Source organism: Sturnira hondurensis, unplaced genomic scaffold, assembly GCF_014824575.4.
Source record: "Sturnira hondurensis isolate 20B ecotype Veracruz unplaced genomic scaffold, ASM1482457v3 Scaffold0007406, whole genome shotgun sequence".
NCBI lineage: Eukaryota > Metazoa > Chordata > Mammalia > Chiroptera > Phyllostomidae > Sturnira > Sturnira hondurensis.
The window spans coordinates 16,245,206-16,269,826 of record NW_028080037.1 but is presented as its reverse complement, the minus strand read 5'-3'; the positions used below and the strand labels follow the sequence as shown (position 1 = coordinate 16,269,826).

Here is a 24,621-nt window from a genome sequence, read left to right as displayed (position 1 = left end):
GTACCATAAGAGTCAGATCAAGGCAGCTCAAATAGTTTTGTAAGATTTATTATACAAATAGTTTACTCCCTAATCATTTCTTGCTAGTTGACTATTTAGAACTACAACACCCAGAAGTCCTCGCGCTACTTCCACCTCCCCTCGTCCCGTATTGGCTTTAATTTCCAAAGGTTTCTGGGAAGAAAGGACTGATACCCAAGAAAGGACTACGAATCCCAGCAAGCAGTTCGCGACGCAAGGACCCAGGAGGAGGGGCTCGAATCCATCGGTCCCGGCAGAACCAGGTACTTTCTTTGGCCAAACTGGAGTATCAAGTCTTAGGGTCTTTTCCATCACTGGAAGAGTTGATCTCTTTTTCTAAGTTGGTGCTCCTTGCAGCGGGCTGCGCTATTTAACGGAATGGGAGTGGCTAGTGCTGCGAGGGCTCCTAGCATCTGGGTCCTGAGCTTCTCTCTCTCCCTGTCTCCTCTGTCAATCCCAACTTCAGGGCTAAAGTTGGATCCAGTGGCAGAAGTCGGGTCCTGAGGGCGCTTAACCCCCTCTGCCTGGCTTAAGGGAAAGGGGCGGTCCTACCCGTACTTCTTACATCCCTCATACCTGGACTTTAGAGCTAAGAACCCCGGCCTGCAAGGCAGGCGAACTGAACCATCATTTTTAACTTTAAAAAGAAAGAGCAAGGGCTTTGGAGTACTAGGGCCGTTTAACAAATGTTGTTTGCGCGCCTTCTCTGGAGGAAAGGGATGTCCTTATTTTGAATGTATTTTAAATACAAAATTCTATTTTTGCTCTATTCTTCCACTTATGGCTCCTCTGTCACCATTTCTTTGCCTCTCAAACTTTGCCCCTCCTTACCACAAGATAAGCAGATCTCAATCTGAAAGGCGGTAGATGAGCTAAGAAAGCAGCCAGATCAGGCAGCACTTGTCTGCTGTGGCCCCACAAGGACCTATGGCCTGCGTTCTGCAGGCAATTAGTTCCAAAACGTGCCTATGGTCCCCTCCATCACAATGGCTAATTCACTCAGTTAATTCTGGCCACAGTCAGATTTGGGAGGTATTAGGTCAGACAGCACAAGCTGACAGATGCATGTAGAGTGTGCAGGAAAAAGGAATCGAGCACCAAGTTTTTATCTCAATGGTTTAAAAATCGATGGGGATGATCTCAAGCTCTGTTTGGCCATGTTAAATTTGAGCTGTCTCTTAGACATCAAATGGGCCGATGGGGATTTGGAACTGATTTTCCGAGGAGAGGCCTGGGCCACAGATAAAACCCATTGGCACAGGTGTGGTGTTGGGAACCAGGGACTGGATTCAAGGCTTGGATCTGCCTCTGACTTGTAAAACTAGTGGTAATTAGGGGACTGGGAGGAAAAAAGTGAAATGCTATACATCCACAATGAGTTTTCCTTACTATGGTTATTTTCTGTTGGCAAAGCATCCTAGTCGCCCCTTGGGACAGGAAGTTGTGAAAATTCTGGGAAAGAATGCTTACATCTTGCTAACAACAAATCTAGCAGATGGGAAATTCAGAGGAGGGAGGAATAATTTTAGGTGGAATGGGAGGAGAAGACCACAGACAGTAACACTGTGGCTTGTTTTGTTTCATTTGAATTTTTGGTTTTTTTAGTTAATTCTCTTTGGAGCAACAATTTTTAAAAACCTAATTTTTTGTAAGCCATCAAATTCAACTTAGAAGTTATTATTCTATACATAAACCTAGAAAAATGAGAAAAATGAACTGAACTTTTCCATTCATTAATGTCAAGCAAACTAAATTCCTTTAAACATTCAGCCCTGTTTACAGCCTGATTGCATTCCCTTACACATTTAATTCCACTTATAAATGTAGTATATTAGATTTTCTTTTTGAGAGCTTCAGATACATAACATAGCAAACCTAATTACCCCATGATACTTAAACAGTTACTATACAACCTAATAAATTAAACCTATAAATGGTGCATTTTAAGTCCTTGTAAACAGTTCAGTACCTTTTTATTTTTTTAACATTTATATATATATTTATTGATTCTAGAGACAGAGAAGAGAAACATCAGTGTGAGAGAGAAACATCCATTGGTTGCCTCCTGTACGTGTCCCGACTGGGAGTCGAACCGGCATCCTAGGTCTGTGCCCTGACCAAGGATCAAACCCACAGTCTTTCAGTGCATGGGATGATGCTCCAGTCAGCTGAGCCACACCTCTGGGCACACAGTTCAGTGCATTTAATGGACAGCTAAATTCTCTTATGTTACTTTTTCTTAGCCTGGGAAGCTAAAAAAAAATATGTATCTGACATGAAATTAGGACATGGCGGGGGTCACCTTTAGTGTTTTCATAGCCCCCCAGGTAATCCTGGGTAGCTAGTGTTTCCAACCACTGATAATCTCTCAGTGTAAAATCCCGAGTGTACTATCAATTACTCACCTATTTTATCAATTATCTAGCTGTATATTTTAACTTTTATATTTTACATTGAAATCACAATGTGTCATATACTTAACATGTCAAATTCTTTTCAATGTCACTGACACTTTTAAATACCAAGCATCCATGGACTGTTGCTAAATTCAGGACAGGAACATAGATGCAGAGTGGGGGGCAAAGCACAGAATTTATTCTTGTATGTTACTTAGTAATTATTGTATTATTTTCCACATGAACAGCTGTAAACCTGCTTTTGCTCCACCGTGTACAATGAGTTTGATTTATACTATTCCATTTTCAGTTCTAAATTGTCCTGAAGCGTAGCAGGACACATAGCTAGGAAACAGTTTTATTTACTCCATTGAATTATGTTTAGCATGCCAGTCAAGTTGGGGTTGCCATGTCAGCAAGCTGACCAGTTTCGGACCAGGACACAAATCGGGGGCTGTGTCTCCCCCCAGTCACTGTACCTAGCAGAGGCCGCCTTCAGATGCAGGGAAAGGAGAGGTCAGTGAGCAGAAGCTCCTTCCCCCATGCTTTGGTTTCTTAGCAGGTACCTACGGACAGGTGCTAGACTCACTGGTTAACACGCAGATTTCCGCCCTCCTCCAGATGTGCTGGGTCAGAATTCTGGAGAGCTTCCAGGAGACTTCATTTTTAATAAGCGTTACAGAGGGAGCCATGGAAAATTTTGAGCAGGAGTTGTTTTAAGAGGGTTGGTCCGATGATGCCCAGGGTGGGTAAACTGGCAGGGGTGCTAGGGGCGGGGGTTGGTCCAGGTGCCAGAAGGAGAGACCTGATTGGGCAGCAATGATGGTGGCAACAGAGGGTCAGGTGGTATTTGGAGCCAGACTCAGAGGAGGAGAAAAGGGAGGCACAGGCGGTTCTGAGTCTGGGTATCTGGTTCACGAGCCTCCTTCAGACTATTTTTACTTTTCCTATTTGGAAACTCTAGCCTCCTGGGACCTGTAACTATCTGATGAGAAACTGTGTCTCTAGCCTGCAGCTCCCTGGAGCCTGATTTGGGTTCAGCTGACCTTTACTGGGCCAGGTCTGCTTTGAATCAGAGCACACCCTATCAGCCTGCAGCTGGGGACCCAGGCAATGTCTGTCTTAGATCCCTTTCAAGGGTTGTCCTGGGGAGCCAGGCCACCGGAGCCATCTGTGATATCTCCTAAGGAAGAAGGAATAGTTTCCTGCCTTTTAAGGGAGTTTTGGGGGGGTAATTTAAAAACAGTACACGCTAAATGCAGAAAAATAGAAAAGCACAAAATGAAAAAACCACCTCACACATAACCCTCTTACCCGACACAACCATAGCAAATACTTTGTGTCTGCTCCAGTCTTTTTATGCGTGTGTGTGGGGTGGGAGGTTCTTTCTCCTAAAAAAAAGTGCCATTATATCATACATACTGTTGTGATAACGAATCATTTTTATTTAGCAGTATGGAGTGAACATTTGTCCGTATGAAGGAATCATTTCCTTTGTCTTGATTTTTAATGGCTGTGTGGTATTCCATCAACCAGATATGGCTCGTGCCCTCCTCCCGCATCTGGCTAGCTGTGGGCTCCCTATGCCCACAATTCTGGTTTTTGAGGGTAAGATGAGGGCAAGAGGCTTTGTGCATCATGTCACCGAGCCTCTGGCCCGACCCGCTCGGGACTTTGGGCAGCACGCTCTGCGTGTGGCGAGCACTGCCTCACTGTCGGTTGTCCTTACGGTCGGACATCTAGATCTCAGTGTCAGGACAAGCTGCATTGCGGCAACCGCCTCGGTGCTTAGACCTTGGAGATCATCTCTGATCATTTCCTTGGAGGAATTCCCTCCTGGATGCGGGAATTCCAGGGGCACCCAGGGAGTACCCCTCTTGGGTACCCCCTGGCACAGAGCTTCTTGCCTAGTGCTGTTACTGGGGCACATCAGTCAGTCAGTCACCCTGGTGAAGAGGTGCACCTTCTTGTGAGGACAGTGACTTTATGTCATGAAACGGGAGTCCCAGTCCAGCAGAGAGGAAGCGCTCAGCAGATATTCGGCTGGGGAGTGAGTGGGTGCAGAGGGAGCCGTGGAACTCCGGGGTTGTGCACGTGTGACTGGGGAGGGCGCAGGGGTTCCTTTGACTTGACTCGGGAGTGGGGTTGGTTTTGTTTTTTGATTTTGGGATACAGGGCAGTCTGTAGCCATCATGGATCATAAAGTGACTTAGGTTTTCCGTGTCTTCAGTGCATTCACCAGCTGTTGCTATATAACAAGTTACCCCAAAACTTGGCAACTTAACGTAATGAACAGTATCTTATTCTGTTTCTGAGGGTGAGGAATTTGGCAGTGGCTCAGCTGAGTGGTTCTGGCTCAGACTCCCGCACAAGGTTGCAGTCCAGCTCCGGGCTATGCCTGTCTGAAGGCTTGACTGGGGCTGGAGGCTCCACTTCCAGGCTTACTCACATGGCCGGTAACAGATCCTTGCCACAGGGGCTTCCCCACAGTGCTGCTCACACTGTGCAGCCAGCTTCCCCCAGAGCAGGTGACTGGAGGAAGGGAGACACTGGGACGGAACCCACAGCGTGTTTTATAATTTGATTTTGGAAGTGACATACTGTCACCTCTGCTGTATTCTCGTAGTCACAGAGAACTCTGCTGCAGCTTAGAAGGGAACAACACTCGGTACAGACACGAGGAGGGGGTATCACTGAGGCCACGGCTGGCCGCCCCATCCACAAATGAGCACCATCGGCACGTCAGGCACTGTGCTAAGCACCTGGCATGCATGCTTTAATCTTCAATGTAATCATATGAAGTAGTATTATTACCCTCATCTTCCAGATGAGGCTCAGAGGTTAAGTGGTTTGTTTGCTGAGAGTTTCACAGCCCGAGACTGGCGGAATGGGATTCAGACCCGGTTGAACGGTTAGCGTAGGGATTGACTTGGACGATCTCTCTGACATTGCACCAGCTCTCCCCCTCTCTGTTCTCCCGTCCATCGTCTGTTGCCTTAGACCAGCATTTTTCTCCATGGGGCCTGTGGATGCTGCAGCAGAGGCTCCCTGGACCCTGGCCCTCTCACAGGCCTGCTGAGTCATCACTTGCTCTGCGTGGGCCCCCACTGCCTGATACCCCTGGGAGAAAGGTGACGGTTCCTCATTCCAAGGGGTGGAGCCGAGCGAGGTCAGGATGAGAAAGCTGTGTGATTCCTGGAGCAAACCCCAGGGCATCCGAAGGAGGCCCCTAACATATTGGGACTCCTCCCAGGGAAGACATCTGGGTCTTCTTGGCACTTCTGTTGGAGCTGGGTCCTAGGTGGGCAATCTGGGGGCCACCCCCACAGGGCAGCGCTGATGCCATCTACTCCAGACGGCAGGCATATGTGGCGCTGGGACATTGCCATGCTCCTAGTGGGTGTGTAATAAAGCCATCCCCTGGCTGCGGTTTTCTGTCGACTTGGGGTCTGGCAGTGCCATAATTAGAAGGAATGGCAGGTGAGCATCGGGGCTGCGTGTGGTGAGTACAAGTCCTGGTAATTACCGTGTGCGTCCCATCCCCCGGCCACAGCCGAGCTGTGCCAAAGCTAGCTCTGTACCTGAGATGCACACGATGAAAGGAACCAAGCGTATCAACGAAGGATAAATGTCTGCCCCACGACGACCTCACAGCGGAGCAGTGAGGTGGGGGCAGAAAGGGTTCTGGGGTCAGCCGGACCCCAGTGTGAGTGAGTGCTGGCTCTGGTGTGCCTTGGCAGTGGGGCCCTGGCGCATGGTCTCACATGAGCAGTGGCTCCGCGTGGGGGACCTTGGCGTCGCTGTCCTGCCAGCAGCACTCAGGCTGAAGAGAAATTACCATTATCAGTGTCTCTCCCAGCCTTGGCTTCCAGCACATTGAGAGTATTTCAGAACCTGTGTCCACATCCGTGAATGGGCGCCTGATACAGAGGGTCTCGGTGAGGGTTAAGTAGGAGAGTGAAAGCCAGAAGCCCAGCATGCAGGAATCAAATCTGAAGGTGCCTTCCTTCACCCTCCCTCACCCCCATTCTCTTTTATTCTTTCCTCTGTCCCAAAGTGTCTCAGCTGGTTGGTAATCTCTTCCTTGAGCCCAGACAACGGAAGTCAGGAGCCACGGCGTAGCCAGGTGTGGTTTAAGTCAGTAGCGGGGCTCCACTGGAGGCTGGAGCCCTGTGGGGCGGGTGGCGGCAGCACTGAGCACCACCCGGCACTGAGACACCTGCCTTTGGGGCCGCATGTGTCTCTCTTCTCACTGCCTTCTCTTTCCATCCCCATCATTGTCCCCAGATTCAAACATGAGGAAAGAGGGCCTGGCAGATGTCGTCAGTGAGCACGGGGTGGGAGACCTCGGGTTCTGCAGGCTCCTTCCACGAGCAGTTGTGTGGCTGTGTGGGCGAGGCCCTGTTCTAGATGCTGGGGCCAGTAGTTGGACGGACAGAAAGAACTCTCTGCCCTCATGGAGCCTGTATTCTAGTGGGGAGGCAGCCACATGTGGCAGCAGATCAGCTTGTGAGAAGGTGAGGTGACCCGTGGGAAACAGCAGGTTGTTAGCGGGGAGGAAGTGCCCGCACTAATGTGCACCTGCAATCGTGACTTTGGCTGCAGTTTTAAATCAGGTGGTCAGGGTGTGCTCACCAGGAGGCTGAGGGGATGTGGCTTCTGGACAACAAACCGCAGCAACAGTAACAGCCTCCACTGGAGCATGAACTCTGTGCTAGGCATCTTAGCCTACAGCTACCTCTGTAAATTCCTGGCAACAGTGGGGTTCCTCTTTTATAGCTATGGACAGACTCAGGGAGATGAAATAACTTTCTAGAGGTCACCCAGCAGAGCTGGGACTCAAACCCAGACCTTTGTGACCCCATGGGGTTGTCCCAAGGAGCCAGTCTGTCACCTGGCAAATGCCATTGCAACCGTGCACCTGGGCCCCGGGACTGGATGGGTGGTTCCACCTGCGTCCCTGGCAAGGGAGCGGGCCAGATTATTCCGAGTTCCACACAGGGCCTTGCTCCCAGGCGGCCTGCCGAGTGCACCAGCCTCGGTGGATAAGGATGAATCACAGCAGAGAAGGCCAGCTTAGTCAGCAGCCCATGCTGGTGTATGAACATCATTGGAAATGTCCAGCTGTCCCCATCCCCTCTTCCTGACCTCCCACTCGGGGCTGTCAAGTGCAGTGGCGTGGGTTGTGCCTAGTGCAAGGGCACCTGGCTGAGGGGTGAGTCTGCTCGCCAAGTTGTGTGTCTGGCGGGCGCTGTATCTTTCCCGAGGATTCTGCAGCCGCACCGTGTCCTGGTGTGTGCCAAAGCACTGGAGCAGGACGAAACTGGGTGATGCCTGGTGAGGTCACCTTGCTGAAGGCCAGCTCCTGCCCAGGGAGGGGCCTCTGCCTCCAGGGAGAAGTCCTGTGAGGTGGGCAGGAAGCCCTGGCCCCCTGGAGCCTGTCCCCCTGATACCATCCCTGAGCCGTGTGGGGGAGGGGGGCCTCTGCAGAACTGCTGTGAAGAGCAGGTATTTGGGCCCACCATGGGGGCTGAGGTTCCCCGCCCACCTCTGCCGTGTTCTGTGAGCTCACTTGCCCTCTCCTGACCACACGCACCTCATCCGTAACCCGTACCAGCTGCTCCCTTGGGCGGTGGCATCCTGTTCCTGGTTCTGCACTTGTGTTTTCTGAAATACGAGCTTTTGGAAGGCTGAGGAGGAGGAGGAGGACAACCAACACGTTTCTGAGGTTTGTGGACCAGGCCCTGTGCTACTCGAAGTGTGTTTGTGGATGATTTGACTCCCAGCAACCCCTGAGGTGGGCACTGTTTTCCCAGTTTTCATAGGAAGAAGCGAATTGTTCAAGATCAAAGAGTTAGAAAGCAGTAGTTTTAAACCGGATTTAAACCCGGATGGTCTGATTGAGCTGCCCACCTGCTGCTTCACACATGGCAGCGCAGGCCCAGAGAGGACAAGTGACGGAGTCACAGCGTCACCCGGCAGATCTGGGACTAGACTGTGGGGGTCTGTCAGCCCATTCTGGGTGGTGGCTGAGTGCTTCCCTGTGCCAGAGGGAGTGGCCCGGGTGGGCACAGCAAAGCTGGTGCTGTGGCCCTGTGCCGGGGCTGATTTGCCCCCCATTGTGTGTGTGTGCAAGAGAAGGAAAGTGTGAACACACACGCACACACACACGCCCAGCCTGGGGGGCTTATCATTTGGGTCCGAGTGTTGCTGAGCCTTGGTTTCCCAGTGGGTCGGTGGGAGGCTTCCTCAGCAGAGCTGAGCCCCAGGCCCCTGAGACCTACTCTGCCCTTCCCCGACGTGCCCTCCGGGGAGCACCCCACAGCAGCTCTCTGAGCCTCAGCGTCCACATTCATCAGAGGACGAATTTGTGAGATTATAACACCTACCTCTGGGGGCCACGTGGTCCTGGGGGTGTAGTGAGTGATTCATGAAGGAAAGCTGTCATCGGTGTGCTTTGTCTGGAGGAGAGTTTTGTGAGTGATTGGAGGTACTGCACAGCCGCCTGCCTGGATTCTAAACCCAGCCCCGCTGCTTTCTGGTGGCGTGATCCTGGCTGGCTAAGTCACTTCGCGTACTGGAGCCTCAGTGCCCTCTCTTGAAAAGGTATAACCATAGGTCCTACTACAGAGGTTGTCCTGAGATGATGTATTTATAAAGCTTTCAATTTAGTGCCAGGACATAGTAGGTACACAACAAATCAAGTGGTAGGTAATATTTATTTAGTCCTTCCTCAGTACTGGACATTATTAGTGCTGCTGTATTGCTAGTACTTTTGTTACTAGTTCATTTGGGTTAGCAAAATTCTTTGTACCACTCCCCAGATAATCAGGCAACCAGTCAGACCCACCGCCTCATTCCCCCAGTGAAAGTAGAGGCCGAGAGAGGGGAAGTGACTTGCCCAAGGTCGCACAGCTGGCTGCTCGGTGCCCTGCATGGGTTTGTCCAGCTAAGTCTGCTGCAGGGCCAGTCCTGTGTCAGTCTCCTGAGGGACACCCTCCCCTTGGCCCCTCCCCTTCCCATTCCTCTCCAGAGCCATCAGCTCCGAGGAGCCTCAAGCTTCATGAATGGCTTAGTTAAGCTTTCAGCCTAAACGTTCATCTCTTACGATTTCAATCCAATTCCTATAAGTTTACTGGCAAGATGGGGTATATTAGAGCTGCCAAATTTAATATATCAAGTCCGTGTGTCTGGGATGCGGTTTTTCAGCAGAAACGGGAGAACAGAGAGATTTTATATGTTTTCATTTTAAATGACTGTCTGTTCCTAATCCCATTATGGCCCTCGACTTAATGGCTGCTGTCCCTGTCTGCCACAGGAGCAGCTTTCTCTGTCAGCTCCTGTGGCTTCCTGGACTGTCCAGGGGGCTTATGTGTCTTGTGTCCCTCCAGTCCCTTCTTAACAAGATGCATTTCCCCATCTGTCCAGCCTGTGGGGCAGGTCCCAGTTCTGTCTTTATTTGCCTCATCAAGGGAATCTGGAGCTTTTGCTGCTGCCCTGAGCTGCTACCTCATGACCTTGGGCAAGTCACCTGTCTTGTCCTCTGGACCTCAGGACCCTGCTCTGTGAGATGAAGGGTCAGAATACAGAACCCAAAGGGCGAGGGGCCTGTCTGGGCTCAGCTTGTGCAGATTCTACCTGATGTCCCCGGTGGATTCTCCCCCGGCCTTGGGACGCCGTGAGAGCCACAGACTCACCTCTGCCTTGGGCTGCAGACCTCCTGGTCCAGAGTGGCAGCTGTGGCCACCGTGGCCGAAGGGTCTTAAGACAGAGGGAAATGAGAATGTTTCACAGTCTCACTTTTCACTGCCCTTTGCGATTGGCTGGGGACCTGCCCCTTGAGAGGTGAGCCAATCTCCTTGGGATGCTGTTGGCATTTCTGCCCGAGCCCCTGACTTCTCTAAGCACTGAGCTGGCTGTGAAAGAGCTGGGTTTCAGGGGACCAGGGTCCACCTTCTGCTTACCAGCTGCGTGACCTTGGGCAAGTCCCCTTGCTGAACCTCAGTTGTCCCTTAAGGAAAATGGGAATTAATGTGTTTATTCAGGAAATATTTGGTTGCCTGCTAGGTACCACACACCACTGTGGGTGCTGGAGCTTCAGCGATAAACAGAACAAAAATATCCCTGCCTGCAAGGATTTATCTTTGCAGCAGGAGAAAAGATAGTAAACCTAACAACTAACTTATTGCTTCCAAGGTGATAAAAGTGAAGCAGGGAGTAAGGAGAGCCAAGTGGAGGGTGGAGGGCTCTGCAGTTAAATGAAGTGGTCACAGTAGATTACTGAGAAGGTGGTATTTGAGCAAAGATCGAAGGAGTCTAGTGAGCAAGCTCGGTAGGTACCGGGCGAGAGCACCCAGGCAGAGGGAACGGCACGGCAATGCTGGCCAGTGGGCATGTGCCTGGCGTGTGTGAGGAGCAGAGAGGGGGCAGGGAGAGAACAGTCGGGAGGAGGTCAGAGGTGTGGAAAGGGGCAGCAGACCGTGTGACAATCACCTGGGGAGCTTTAAAAACGCTGGATCCTGGGCCTCACCCACTCAGGCTCTGCTTGAACTGGCCTGGGGTGGAAGCCGGGCCTCAGAATCATTCAAAGACCCCTCTGAAGTGAGGTCTCCCAGACACTGGCCCACGTAGCTCCTCATGGGCTGCAGTGAGTTTTAACCAAGGCAGAGAGCATCTGGAACACCTTCCTTGCCCAGCAGCAGGCCTGGCCCCCAGGGAGCACACCGTCGGGGCGGTGTGCCGTGGGCTTTGGCTCGTGGCGTCTATTCCACGCTCTGAATGAGTGCTTTGTGGTTTCCCAGGCAGCGGCAGTGCCTGGTGCTGGTGGCCATGGGGAAACGTTACTTCTGCGACTACTGTGACCGCTCCTTCCAGGACAACCTCCACAACCGCAAGAAGCACCTGAATGGGCTGCAGCATCTCAAGGCCAAGAAGTCCTGGTACGACATGTTCCGAGGTGGGTGCTCACTGGCCCGGCGGCCCAGCTGACGGAGCTCTGCTCTTTGATCTTTCTCATCCTCAGGTGGGCCCTCGCGCAGGTGGGCCCTCAGAAGGTCAGACTGGAGTGTGAGCACCTTTCCCCAGTGGTCTTGACCGAGGGCTTGGTTCTCAGATGCCTTGCCAGGCTCTGGGGACACTGTGGCCAGGAAGAAGGGCCCTCCCCAGGAGGCGATGTTTGAGCTGATAGCTGAAAGGTCGGGAAAAGCCAGCCACACCATTCTGGGCAGAGGGCGTTATTAGTTCCAGCAGCTGAGAAGGAAGGAGCAGGTGAGGCAGAGAGAATTCCCTGGTCTGTGACTTAGAAGTCATAAGCAGTTGTCCCTGCTGCATGCCAGGTGCCTTCCATGTTTTGTCATTTGCTTTTCTCATTAATTCTCTAGGTCACGGGATCGTAGTCTTGGAGTTGGGATCCCCTGGAGACCTTGAAATAAAAAAGTGCTGATCCCCTGAGCCCATCCCCAGTGGCAGGTTTGGGGTGGGGCCTAGGCATGGTATTTTGAAAGCTCTCCCAGACTCACCCCGTTTCAGATGAGGGAGGGCAGCCAGGCTGCTCAGCTGGCCAGACACAGTTGCAGTTGCAGGGCTCTGGGAGTGGGGCCAGAAGGGCCTCCTACGTGCCTGGCAGGCCTGTGACCCTGGTGCCAGGCAGAGATGCCCTGTCCCCCAAGTCCAGCGGGGGCTGTGATCTGGCATGGAACTGGGCCTCAGGGTCACCCTGGTGTTTGCCCCTAGTCCCAGACTCTCAGCCGAGAGTAGCCGGGACCTAGGATCCAGGGCTGATCTTCAGAGGCTACTGTGTTACTCACAGAAAAGATGAAACAGCCGAGCCCCTTCTCAGGGATCCTGCATTCCCAGCACCCTCTCACCTCACCAGCCACATTCAGTCTCTAGAACAGATCTGTGAAGGGGCCTGGGCTGGCTGGGGGCCCCTAATTCAGGCGGTGCCTTTGAAAACCAGAGCAGTGGGTCGCTGCACCCTGGGGACCCTAAGCCGGCGCATGGGCTCTTTCCACTTCCTTAAGAGGCTTCTCCAGGGCCCCAGCTTTTTTACCCAAACAACTGCACAGTGCAGACTTCGGGGGGGGCAGGGGGAGCACATGGTACCCCAGCCTGGGCCAGTACTCAACTCTTGCTGTGCTCCTGGTTTCACGTCCATGGACAAGACCCTTAACTCCTGTCCCGTCAGAGTGCTGACCATGATCAGGACCAGCTCAGGCCCTGGAGCTGGGCTCTCTCGGTGTCAGACCCAAGGTGTCACTAACAGCGGGGCCTTAATTTAATCAGGCGTTGAACAGCCGTACTAGCAGCAACCAAATCCCCGGGACATGTAATCTCGGTCCTCTCGTGCTTACTGTATGGCATCCAGAGTTCACTCAGTAGGAAGGTCCCTGTGGGTCCACAAAAGGGCCGGCCCCAGGCCCTGTATCTCCAGGCTCATTCATTCAGCCAACGCCCAGGAAGCTCTTAGCCCGGTAAGCCCTGGGCATGTCCTCAGCTCCCAGACAGCCTCTGAAGACTTACAGGTGAATAAAGCAAGGCCTCTCCTAAGTGACCTCATGCCCAGTGACAGCGGCATGTTCTGAGTGGAACCCCTGTCCTCCCCAGGCCTCCATGCCCTTCTGACCTTTCCCTCTGAGCTTTAGCCACACTGGCCGCTGCAGTTCCTATACCCTCTACTTCCCGCTGTGTTCCCTGCCCCCGGCCGGTCCTCCCATCCTGGCTCTGGCAGAGCCTTCCGGGATGCCCACCCCACCGCTGGGGCCCGGTCAGGCCATTTGACTTCGAGCTGGCTATTTACCTCTTTCCATCCGCGTGGATTAGTGAGGCTGTTGGACCGGAAGGAAGGCCCAGGCCTGACTTGTTCTCCACTAAATCCTCGTCCTGGCACGGAGCCTGGCACACAGGACGTGCTCAGTAAATGTTTGTTCGATGAATGTCTAATTGAACGAGCAAACAGACACGGGGCACCGAGGCAGGTGTTAGTATTGGGAGATGGAGCGAGAAGGACAGATGGGGTCAGACCACGAGGAGCCGTGAACACGAGGTGAAGGAGTGCAGGCTTCGTTGTGTGGGGCCTGGGCCCGGGGTTCTCAAGCCTGGGTGCACTTTCATACTCACTGAGGAGCTTCTAACGATTCTCGTGCTTTCCCCATTAGATGAATTAAAGCAGAACCTGAGCAGCATGGGCACGGGCTTCTGTGTGCTTTAAAAGCCGCCTGATGATTCTACCTGTAGCTGGGCTTAAGCACCACCAGCCAGATGTTGGGCAGCCTGGACGTCTTCTCCCAACTGGACGTCTTCTCCCAACACTGAGCCACCCAGCCAGGGCCCTCTGTGTAGGCTTGCCACCCTGCCAGCCCCAGTCGTCCAACCCCCAAGGGGGCCCTGGGCAATGTCCACGTGCTCCCACCCGTCTACCTGCCTGGGGAAGTTCTATGGCGTCAGATGGCTGGACTGAGTCTGACAATCCCACTGCTGAGAGGTGGACCCCTCCCCACCCTGCTGGTCCAACCTGCACACCCCCCAAGCCACCCCTGGAGTCCTCTGATATCCAACTCCTGACCCCAGCAGCCCACCCTTTCCCCCCAGCCACCAGCTACCCCGGGGAAGAGAGGAAGGGAGGAGCCCCCATCAGAGCCAGCTACTCACCCTGAAACTAGGAGATCAGCAGCCACGCAGGAAAGCGCGGGGGCTTTAGACTCACGTGCCAGGGTTCAAACCTGCACTGCCGCTTCCTCGCCGTGTGCCCTTTTCCCCTGTCTGAACCTCGGTTTCCCCATCTGCAAAAGGGGGTGTTCGTAGCGTTCATTGGGTTTGTGAGGAGGAAATGAAATCAGAAGTGCTGCCATTTGTTGGTCATTCACTACAGAAGGTCTCAGTCTTGGCTGCATGTTAGCGTCACCCCAGGAACCTGATGCTGAGGCCACTCCCAGCCCCGCCTTCCCAGCAACGCTCTTGTGCCGTCAGGCATAGGAACAGGCAGCCCCCCTGCCAAGTCTGGCCCATTCATCATACATGTGGGGAGGTGACATCGAAGGGGACATCAAGGCAGTGAGACAGTGCACCTTCCTCACGTGTCTTACTCCCAGATTTCGGCGAATTGATTCCTTGCCTTGCCTACCAAGAAGCACACAAAAATATACCATGAAAATAAAGGTAGAAAAAATCAGAGAAAACCAGGGTTAAGGTTTGTGTCCAGAAAGGTCATTGCCAGGTCCTGTCAAGGCTGGACGCTGCCCTGGTGCCGAGGGCGCACCGCCGCGTAAGCGGGGAGGGGAGAGCGGCATTTTGCAGCCTGGGCCCTGGGGTATACGGTGAGCTTCCTGGGCACCAGGAGGGGGGTTTTTCAGCTTTCTACGTTGAAGTAATTACAGATTTATAGGAAGTTGCGAAGACAGGGCAGAAAAGTCTTGTGGTACCAGGATTAAAAAAAAGAAAAACAACCTCTTAGGTGATTCCACTGCGCAGAGCTCGGACCCTCTAACCTAAAACCTGGTCCTCGCCTTTGTCTGGGTCTGGGTGGGGTGGCAGGAGGGGTTGAGGTCTCCTGGAGCTGGGGTTCCTCTGCCCAGTACCCCCATCTGTGGCCATCCCCTCCTATACTCCTTCATGGGTGGGGAGCCCTTCCCAGGAGGGCCTGTGTGCAGCCTGGGGCTGAGCCCGCCGCTCCCTCCTCTCACAGATGCAGCTGCCATTCTGCTGGATGAACAGAACAAGCGGCCCTGCAGGAAGTTCCTACTGACAGGTACAGTTCAGCTCCCCCTCCCCCAGGGACCAGCACGCCCCCTCTGGCCTGTGTGGAACTCTGCAGAGCCTCCCCCCCAGCCTGGCCCCTGTCCTGCACCCAGTCTGTGGCCTTGGGTGCCTCAGCCGACTGCTCATTTGAGGCCTGGGGCTGTGCCTTAAGGCTTCGAGGAGCTTGTCCTCACTTCTTCAGACCTGGAATTCGATTTTATCAGCTCAGCCAGAACAGGAAAGCGCTGGAAGATTGTGCAAATCCAGGAGACACTGACGGGTGTAATAGACTGTCGGATTAAGTTAGCCTGGGAGCCAGACCTCCGCTGTGTCCTCCCTCCCAGCAGGCAGGGTTAGAGGCAGTGACAGGTCTGACTGTGCAGAGAAGATTCAGAATCGGAACCAAGGATGCTAAGTGTTGATTTGACTGCTCAATACCCACCTAATAAAGATGCATATACAATAGTTTTTCTTTTATTTCATTATTTATTTACTTATATTTAGAGAGAGGGAAAAGGAGGGAGAAGGGGAGACAGGGAAACTGATATGAGAGAGATACATTAGTCCATGGCCTCACACACACCCCCATTTGGGGACCTGGCCCGCAACCCTGTGCCCTGATGGGGAATTGAACTGGCAATTTTTCCACCTGCCGACGATGCCCAACCCACTGCCCCACGCCAGTCAGGGGGATGTGTATAGTTTAAAGAGATAAAAACCTCAGTAGATGAAGGAAGCGAACACAGATAAAAATAAAGGTAGGAAAAAGAAGACAAAGCCAGGAAAATGAGTCTCCTCCCGGCGTGCTTCGAGGTCCTATGTACTCTCTGAGGATTTGGGCCTGAGCTTCCTAGCATCCAAGGCAAAGATGAAAGCCATGGTGACTGACATGGCGTGCAAGGGAACTTAGCACTGGGGAGAGGCGCTGCTATTGACCTTGGGAATCTAGGTGTGCATTCCCTCCGGATGGTGTTGCCCCTATGGGGGCTTCTCCAAGGACTTCACCTTAATGCGAAGATGCCTCTGGTCTACTGCACTGGCCTAGGACACCTCCAGTCCCCTGATATTTTGAGACACATTTTGGCCATCTCAGTCGAGGTTCAGAAAGCCTCCCTGGACTTCGGTGCCTCCTTTAATGGTGCAAAGCTGCCATTACAGCCTTTCTGGGGAGCAGTGCGGCTGCTCCTGCAGCAACACGAGCAGACAGGGCACTGGACGGAAGACACGGCACGGGCCGTGGCCTGGAGTGGCAAGAGGAAGCATGGCTTTTTCAGGGACCTGCATGTCGTTTGCTGAGGCTGGGAACAGGCTGGGGCCATGGGGTGATGACAAGAGCCAGACCTGAAGAGGCTTGCTGCCCAGTCACAAAAGGCTTCAGTGGCTTTTGATCCCCAGCCAGGGAAGCGTTATGAGCAAGGCATGATGGACCAGACAGCTTGTTTCGGATGCTCGTGTGGGCGGGGCCACAGAGTCAGGTTTTTCTTCAGGGGTGGGGGTGCTGCTCCTTAGTCCCTAAAGTCTTGCCCCGAAAACTTCAGTGACCCCCTCCACCCACAGTGGGAGCCCCTCCAGAGCCACAAGTAACTCTGTCTTCCCTTTGCAGGCCAGTGCGACTTTGGCCCCAACTGCAGATTTTCCCACATGTCAGAGCGAGACCTGCAGGAGCTGAGCATCCAGGTGGAGGGTACGTTTGGGTCAGGACCGGGGGCTGGGTGGGGGTGGGCTGCTGGGGACGGCGTGCAAGATCTGAGGCCGCGGAAACCGCCCTGTGCCTCCTCACTGCCCCGTCTTTTATGGCCACTGTGGCGGGTAGGCGGAGGGCTGCCCCAGGTGTGGGTGTCAGAAACTGCCTCCAAACCACCCCAGCCATGAGTGGAGAAAGTGCAGGGGAGTTCCCATCCGTGTCCCCTGCTGGGTTTAAAGTGACAGGCATGGCTTCTCAGGGAGTGCCGAGGGTCTCACGTGGGCTCTCCTGCTACCCTGACACCACTCACCTGTGTGCTCCCTCCCTGCCTCAGTCCGGCAACATGTAGGGAGCCCCTGCTGCACTCCGGGGACAAGGGGATAAGGGCGCAGCTTGCCTGCCCTCAGGATCTTTGGGCCCCGTGGTCCCAGGGACGGGCAAGTTCAGCTTCCCCTGGGGTCTGGCGTGTCTGCCTTTAGGAAATTCACTTCTCACTTCTCCAACTGGAGAACAAGGAAGTTCCCACTAAGATGGTCTTTATCAATCTTCTCATGCATCCCCTCTCTGAGCAGAGGGAGAAACCGAGGCCAGCACTCAGGCAGAAGGGCTTCATGTGGGCCCCAAGCAAGTTAGAGGCCAACTGGGGTCTCCTGTGGTGCTGCTGTGCTTACTCTGTCCGAGTGGCCTTGTGGAAGTCAGAGTGTCTAGGGGAGCCTGGCCTTTGCCCTTGTGCCCCAAGGGGCCTCACTATCCTCTGGCCAATCAGACCCTGGGGGCAAGGTCCTGCCCTGGGGAGCTGATAGCGCTCTGGCTGCAGTCCTGGCAAAACTCAGGGTTTCCAGGAGCTTTCCTAAGGCAGAAGCAAGGCCCACGGGCCAGACCAGCAAGTCCCGGCTAAGACAGTACCTGCCACTCTTCACCAGCCTGGGCTCTCGGGGCATCACTGGTCCATGGTGGGGAGAGCACAGGCCAGTGGGCCTGGAGCTGGGGATGACCCCTTGTGGAGAGAGGGTGGGAGAGGCCTGGGCGGGGGTGGGTGGGTGCGGGAGCAGAGGTGTGCCCCCAGCTGGCTCTAGCACATCCCATGTGACCTTGGAACATGGCTTAATCTCTCAGGGGCAGAGTCTTGACCTGTCAGACGTGACCACGTTTGAAGGTGGAGAGTGTAGGTGCACTCTCAGTGCAGGCCCAGGGCCGGGCCCACGGCGGGCACTGTCCACAAGGATGATCGTGGTCGTCTGGCCCCAGGCTGCATCCCACACCACTCCCCCCAAGACCTTGGCACCTCTCACACCCAGCCTGTTGGAACTCCATCTGTTACTTGGGTTCAACTTAGCAAAGATTCACATAGGACATTTTATGAGAAGGCAAATCAGAAAAGCTGAGGCTTCTTCTCCTGCCCAGGGTCAGAGACCTCGCTGGTGGCTTAGACGCAACCCCCCTGCACCCCAGATTTGGACTCCTCCTGACGGCCAGGCTCTCCCCAGGCGTTGTCCTGTGTCCAGCTGGAAAAAGCGCAGGAGGCAGTCAGTGTTTTACCTCCACTCGATGGGGCAGCAGAGTGAGGCCCAGGGGCGGGCCTGGGAGGGGGTGCCACCGTGGGGACGGGCCAGAGGCTGTGCCCCTGGCCTCCCAGGCTGCGGCCTCCCAGGAAGGTGCCGACTGTGTGTGGGAGACTGGGATTCAGGCGGGGCGTACTTACCCCTCACTTGCCTCTGTCTTCCTCTCCCCACAGAGGAGAGGCGGGCCAGGGAGTGGCCTGTAGACAGCACTGAACTCCCCGAGGGCCGCCTGGAGGACTGGCTGGAGAAGAGAGCCAAGCGACTGAGCTCAGCCCCAAGCAGCAGGTACAGGCCCCGTGGGCCCCCCCACTTCCATGTCCCCTGGGAGCAAGACCCCAGCCAGCCTGCCTTGACCTGAAGGGGAACAATCTCCATGAACTGCCGGAGCCTAGGTGCCAGATAGGGACTCAGCCCCCAGCACAGCCCCCCCAGGGAGGGGCCGTGTTGGGGGTTCTTGGACCCCCAAGTCTGGCCAGAGGTTGAGGCATAACCGTTCGAAAGTTCCTATTCCAGGGCCTCATCCCCCTGCCTTAGTGGCTCCTCCTTGCTGGAGTCTGCGCCGGCTGGAGGGAGGCCAGGCCTCCTTGACTCCACATCACCAGTTCCATTACCAGAGGAGTGCGACTGTGGTTACTGAGTCCCCAGTGTCCCAGCCACTGCTGTGTCCCCTCTAGTGTCCTGTCAGAAGGGAAGTGAGGCTCACAGGAGGGTGTGACTGGCCCAAGGCCACATGGCTGGGAAAAGACTGAGCTGGGAATGCCCAGGGTTGTAAAAACAGGCGTACGGTCACTGTCCCAGGCCTCCCCTGTGGAGGGGCTCCTCCTTGGACCAGCACTCAGGATGCTCAGAAGTAGGCAGGGTGTCCTTTATTTCTTTGCATACGTACGCCCTTTATACATATGGGGAGCACCCTGGGTCAGGCCCTCGAGTGTGTGCTGGGTGCTGTCCCAGGTCCTCCTCTTGGAGCCAGGGCTCCCGGGGCTCTTCACCAGGAGAGAGGAGAGGGACGGGAGGGAAAGGGGCTAAAGGATGTGCCATGAGCTGCCTGTGACTTCATACAAGTTGCCCTACCCTGGACCACCCCGCCTTAGACCCAGCTGTCTCTGTGGGGTGGCTTTATGGGACAGCAGCCAGCCTGGCCTGCGCCACGGGGCCTGGTTGGACAGTCTGTGGCAGAGGTGGCAAACACAAGGCCCGCGGGCCGAATCCGGCCCTCCACCTTGTTTCATCCGACCCGGCACCTTGTTTCAACTCGGCAGCAGCTCTGAGCTCTTGCTTAACTGCGAAGGAGTAGTTACATTCGTACAGTCCTGAAGTTACATTCGGCCCTTTGATGGCAACCATGGGGCTGATGTGGACCCCGGTTAAAATGATTCTGACACCCCTGCTCTATGGCGATGAGGCTTTCCCTCTGGACCCCGCCAGGAGGTATGGCCAAGCTTCCAGCCTTCTCTGTGCCCCAGTGAAGAGAGCTCGTTAAGCTATTGTACAACGAACTTCATTGAGTTTCATCTCAGTTTTAAATCTGTGCCGTTCTTGTCCCTCCCACCTTGAAAATGCATATAGTACAGAAATGACTCAAGTATTAGAGTGTCACGTCCCTTCTTCCTCGTGGTGCTGGTTTTAGTCACAGGGGCGCCTCCTGGGGGCTGGCCATCATCATCCAGGGGTTTATGGCTGCGCCTCAGACTTGGGCAGCCACGTGGAGGCCCCGCGGGGAGCTCTGGAGGCGCCCTGCCCTCCTGCTAGACTGCGCACTGCTCCAGGGACGAGCTACCTGCGCGTCCAGCTGTGCTGCTTTTCCTAAACTGTGCTCCCTCCCCTGACCTCTCCCCCACCCCCTTGCTGTTTCTGGGTCCGGACTCTTGAGGGTCCGGACCTATCCCCCAAGCCTCTCCCCCTCTGTCCACCCAACGTGGCCCCTTCCAGGGGACCTGCTTTCCCGGCAACCACTTACTTATTCTCTATGTCCACCTGCCATCCACCTGCCTCCTCAGGGCTCAGAGCCAAAGTGAATTATTCTCTGGGCAGAGCAGGTCTGTCCAGCCTTGAGAAAAGAGGGTTGTTAGAAAAGAGGGAACATTTATCATTGCTTTTGTCATCGCTGCCCTCTTCCTCAGCCCTCTCCTGTAGCTCGGTCTTGTGAAAAATGCCACCCGAACCCTGGGCCTGAGAGCTTTGGGCTCTGCCCTTACAGGGGAAGGGGAAGGTGGATTCAAGCCCGACCAGCACCCACGATACCCTCCACCTTGCCTTGCCCTGTTTCCCATGTCCCCCTCTCTAGGTAGCCCTGGAAACACATGCTCTGTGACTTCAAACGCCAAGCTCTCCTCGGTGGCCATGGCTGCCTCTCCTGGTCTCCTGCCCCCCCTCTGCTCCTCCAGTTCATTCCCACAACAGCCCAAAAAGCTTCTAAAACACATGCTGGCCTGGCCTTTGCTTAAACCCTCCTAGGCCTCCTCCACCTCAGGTGGAACTTCCCTGCCACTTCCCGGACCTGTGGGGGTCACCTTCTCGCCTGTCCCACCTGGCGTCTATGTTAGTACCCTGGGTGCTTGGCAGCCTCTTAGCTGTGGTGGGTGTTTCTGAGTTAGGGGCACCTTGCACATGCTGTTTTCCTCCACCTGTAGCTGCTCCCCAACTTTCCCACACCTGGCAAAATCAGACTCATGCTTTAAGCTTAGCTAAGGCATCACCCCTTCCAGCCCCCGGCCTCCCCGTCATGGCCCTGAGCTTGCATTATTGTCATTGGGGTTTGGAGCTGGGTGACATGTGGCCTGCATGAGAGAGCATTTTGGGGAGCAGGGTCCCTGGCCTGGAGGACTATTTAATGGGTGTCAATTCCAGGGACCATTTATTGGGACTGGTCTAGTGGCCCCTATTCTTCTCTGGTGTCTGTTTCCTGCCCTGGGGCACAGGACACCAGAGGCTGCCTGGCCTCCCTGGGGCCACCCGGACTCGAGGGCCCAAACCCCACAGACTGAGCAGAGCCCTCAAGGTGAGCCGGGCCACCCCTCCGGAACAGGGGAGAGGGAGGCATCCTGGGGCCCCAGCCAGCACACTGTGCTGTGCCCCTTGGCAGGCTGACCCTGAGGGGTCTGCCCAGAGCAGCGGGTGGAGGGCTGGAGAGGCCGGTCCCAGCCAAGCAGACTAATCCTCGGCGAGGCCAGGGCTGCGTTGTTGGCTCTTCAGATTGTGACTTTATCCCGCTTAACCTTCCCCTTCGCCCCCGTTCTGGCCCGACGCTGCTGTTATGGCCCATGCACCCGCCAAAGACTCTGTCCTTCTGATCAAGACCATGGCTGGGAGGATGAAAGCTCCTCCTGTCCTTGTGCCCGGGATGCACTGGCCACGGGAGACCCAAGAGCAGAGCGGTGCCACATGCGCAGCTCAGCGTCCCTGTCCGCTCTATGTGGGGCTGGAGGGGCCACTTCGGGGGATCAGGACCCATGCAAGGGGGGCCGGGCAACGTGCCAGCATCTGTGAACACACATGGGGGTGCCTTTCTCCTGGTGGGAGCCTGAGGGTGCACAGGGGCCCCAAGTCCCACCTTCTAGAGGGAGGGTCTGAGGCTCATGGGGAGGGGCTCCCAAGGATCATACCCTCTCCATGGAGGATGCCGAGAACTCTGGCTTGGCGGGCAGCCGGGGCTGTCCCATCCAGTGACTGTGGAGCCTCCCCGACTCCCATCCTTCTCTGCAGCTGGTGGAGTTTATGAAATCTCCCCAGGGCCATAAATCATGCTGGGAGCTGCTTTCTGCGCTTTCCAACAGGCAGCAAGCAGCTGAGCAGGGATTTCCCTGTTCGTGCACGCAAGGAGAGGCCCCAGTGGCTGTGTCTGGGCTGCCCCAAGTCCTCAAATAGGCTCAGGATAGCCAGTCAGGCCTGGAGAGGGGTAGCCTGGGTGGGTGCAGGGAGGCAAACTCCTAGGCCTCCTGCCCCAAGTCCCCCAGCTCCACCTCGGAGGCCTGAGTCCTCTCCAGACCTCTCACAGAGGGCCGGCCACTGGGCCCCTGAGCCAGCCAGGAGTTGCCAGGCCTCGCCTTCACTGAAAGTGGGGCCTGGGGGTAGGGCAGGGCTGGATGCTGCTGGAGCTGAAACCAGAGTGGGGCAGTGTATATCTGGAGCATATGTGTGGGTTGCATTCCAGCCCTTTACCCCCATCCCTGGACTGTGTCACTTGAGCATATGCCGGACTCCGTACACCTCAGTTGTGTTGCCTCATCTGTAAAATGGGCTTTGCACAGTGATCCTCTAGGCCGTGCTGTCTGGTCTGGAAGAGTGCCTGGTTAGCATTGCTGTTTGTCATCGGCAAACATGCTGGGTGGCTTCCCTGTGCCCAGCTCAGCTCTGGGCTCTGGGGGACCCGATGGACCCCACCCCTAGCCCCTGGTGTCTGCCCTCTGAGAGCTCCAATCCCATAGGGGAGACATGAACTCCCAAGTGAGCTCACAGGGTGCTTGCTCCCTAGAGCAGCAGCCCGAGTCAGGGTCGAGTCCCGGAAGACTGGGATGTGGAGCAGTGGGTGGGGGAAGGTGTCCCTGCACCTCAGCGAGCTTCCTGGGGACAGGGCAGCCCCAGGCTGGGCATTTCAGACAGGCCCTGTGTTCCCAGGGGATGGTCCTGGGGACAGTGGGCCTGATGGGGAAGGAGAGTGAGCAGCTCGAGAAATGAGGTCCCTAAAAATATTTTAGACAATATTTTGGGGGGATTTTAAAGGCTTGCAGACTTGTAAAACCTTTCTCAAAAGTATAAAGTAAAAAAATATATATATTGTCCACCCATAACTGCGCCACACAGAGAGAGTCACTGCTAACACTTTGCTGTCTTCTAGGTTTTTTATGCATTTATATATGTTATATATCTTTAAACAAAAATAGTATCATGCTATATACATTATTTTATAAGCTGCTTTTGCTACTACTCACACAGTACATCAGGATGCCTTTCTTCATCAGTGCATATAAGTTCACCTTAACTTGTACACGGGCTGCATAGCATTCTCTGCTGTGGACGTGCATATACATGGAGTCAGTCCCCACAGCCAGACACTGAGGTGGGCTCTATTTCTTGTACCTCAGTCTCTGCCCACAACCCTGCTATTTCCCTGGGTTCATTCCTAGAGGTGAGGTTGCTGGCTCAAAGGGTCTGCATGTTTTTGAGGCTCTGCCTTCCAGAAAGGTTGACCCACCCCACAGCCACGATGGCGGGGAGGGTGTGCTGGGGGCCTGCTCCACGCTAATTCTCTGCCCTTCTCCTTCTCTCTAGGGCTGAACCCATCAGAGCCACTGTCTTCCAGTACCCAGTGGGCTGGCCACCAGTCCAGGAGCTGCCTCCATCTCTGCGGGCACCCCCACCCGGGGGGTGGCCCCTGCAGCCCAGCGTCCAGTGGGGCTGAGTCCCTCATCCCCACCTGACTCCCACCAGTCAGTTCCCACTTCAGTGACAATAAAGGGTTCATACCAGGATGCTGAGGCCCCCTCCTGCCGCGTCCCATGGAGCCTCTGAAGCTTTTGGCTCAGCGTGCCCTGGCCATGGTGAGGCCCAGGAGCTCCCCCACCAGGTGCAGTCCTGGTCCTGGCCCTGCCAGTCCAGTCAGCTCCACCCTCCCTCCATCCTGGGACATCTTAAGAAGACGGGTGAGAAAACTAGCTTCTGGATGTTTATGAAGAAAGTCTGTCACTATGGTGATATGGCTACGCTTCCCCCTTGCCGGGTGACCTCAGCTCACTGCTCCGGCCCCAGGTCAGAGGACGGGCAGGGCTGGAGTGATACAAGGTCTTCTTCAGGGTGGTGGTGCTTACCGCTCTTCTCCCTTGGGAGCCAGTGTGGCCGTGACCGTCCCTATTTGAGAAGTGACTCCAAATCTGGGGGGAGGAGCTCAAGGACTCCAACTGCCATTCCCAGTCCCTGCGCCCGCCCACACTGAGCTGGTGTCTGAGCATGAGCCGGCACAACTGGGGCAGGGAGGGGAGCTCGGTCTCCAGCCTAGTTTGTGTTGAGAAATTGGGGAGGACCCAGGAAGACAGGTCCTGGGCTTGCGAGAGCAGCCTGGCTGATGGGAAGATCACACAGGCTACTCGGGTGATTTGGGGCCTCCAGGCCCCCCGCTTCCTCCACTGTACTCCAGCTCTAAATTCTGTGCTAGGGTAGTAGTGGGCAGTGTGGCCCGCAGACCACTGGGCCTCTCGTGGGGGAACCCAGGAGGTAGGGGTCTGCAGGT

At 55.0% G+C, this 24,621-nt stretch overlaps 1 protein-coding gene across 1 annotated transcript; it reads left to right on the top strand.

Annotated features, from left to right (window-relative positions):
- Positions 1-193: 193 nt before the first annotated feature.
- Positions 194-23,892, top strand: ZMAT5 (zinc finger matrin-type 5). The gene is made up of 6 exons (XM_037052465.1): positions 194-284; positions 11,219-11,373; positions 15,100-15,162; positions 16,756-16,836; positions 18,572-18,683; positions 23,667-23,892. The coding sequence occupies exons 2-6, from the start codon at positions 11,247-11,249 to the stop codon at positions 23,794-23,796; spliced, it is 513 nt and encodes a 170-aa protein (XP_036908360.1). The 5' UTR covers positions 194-284; positions 11,219-11,246; the 3' UTR covers positions 23,797-23,892.
- The last annotated feature ends 729 nt before the right edge of the window (positions 23,893-24,621 follow it).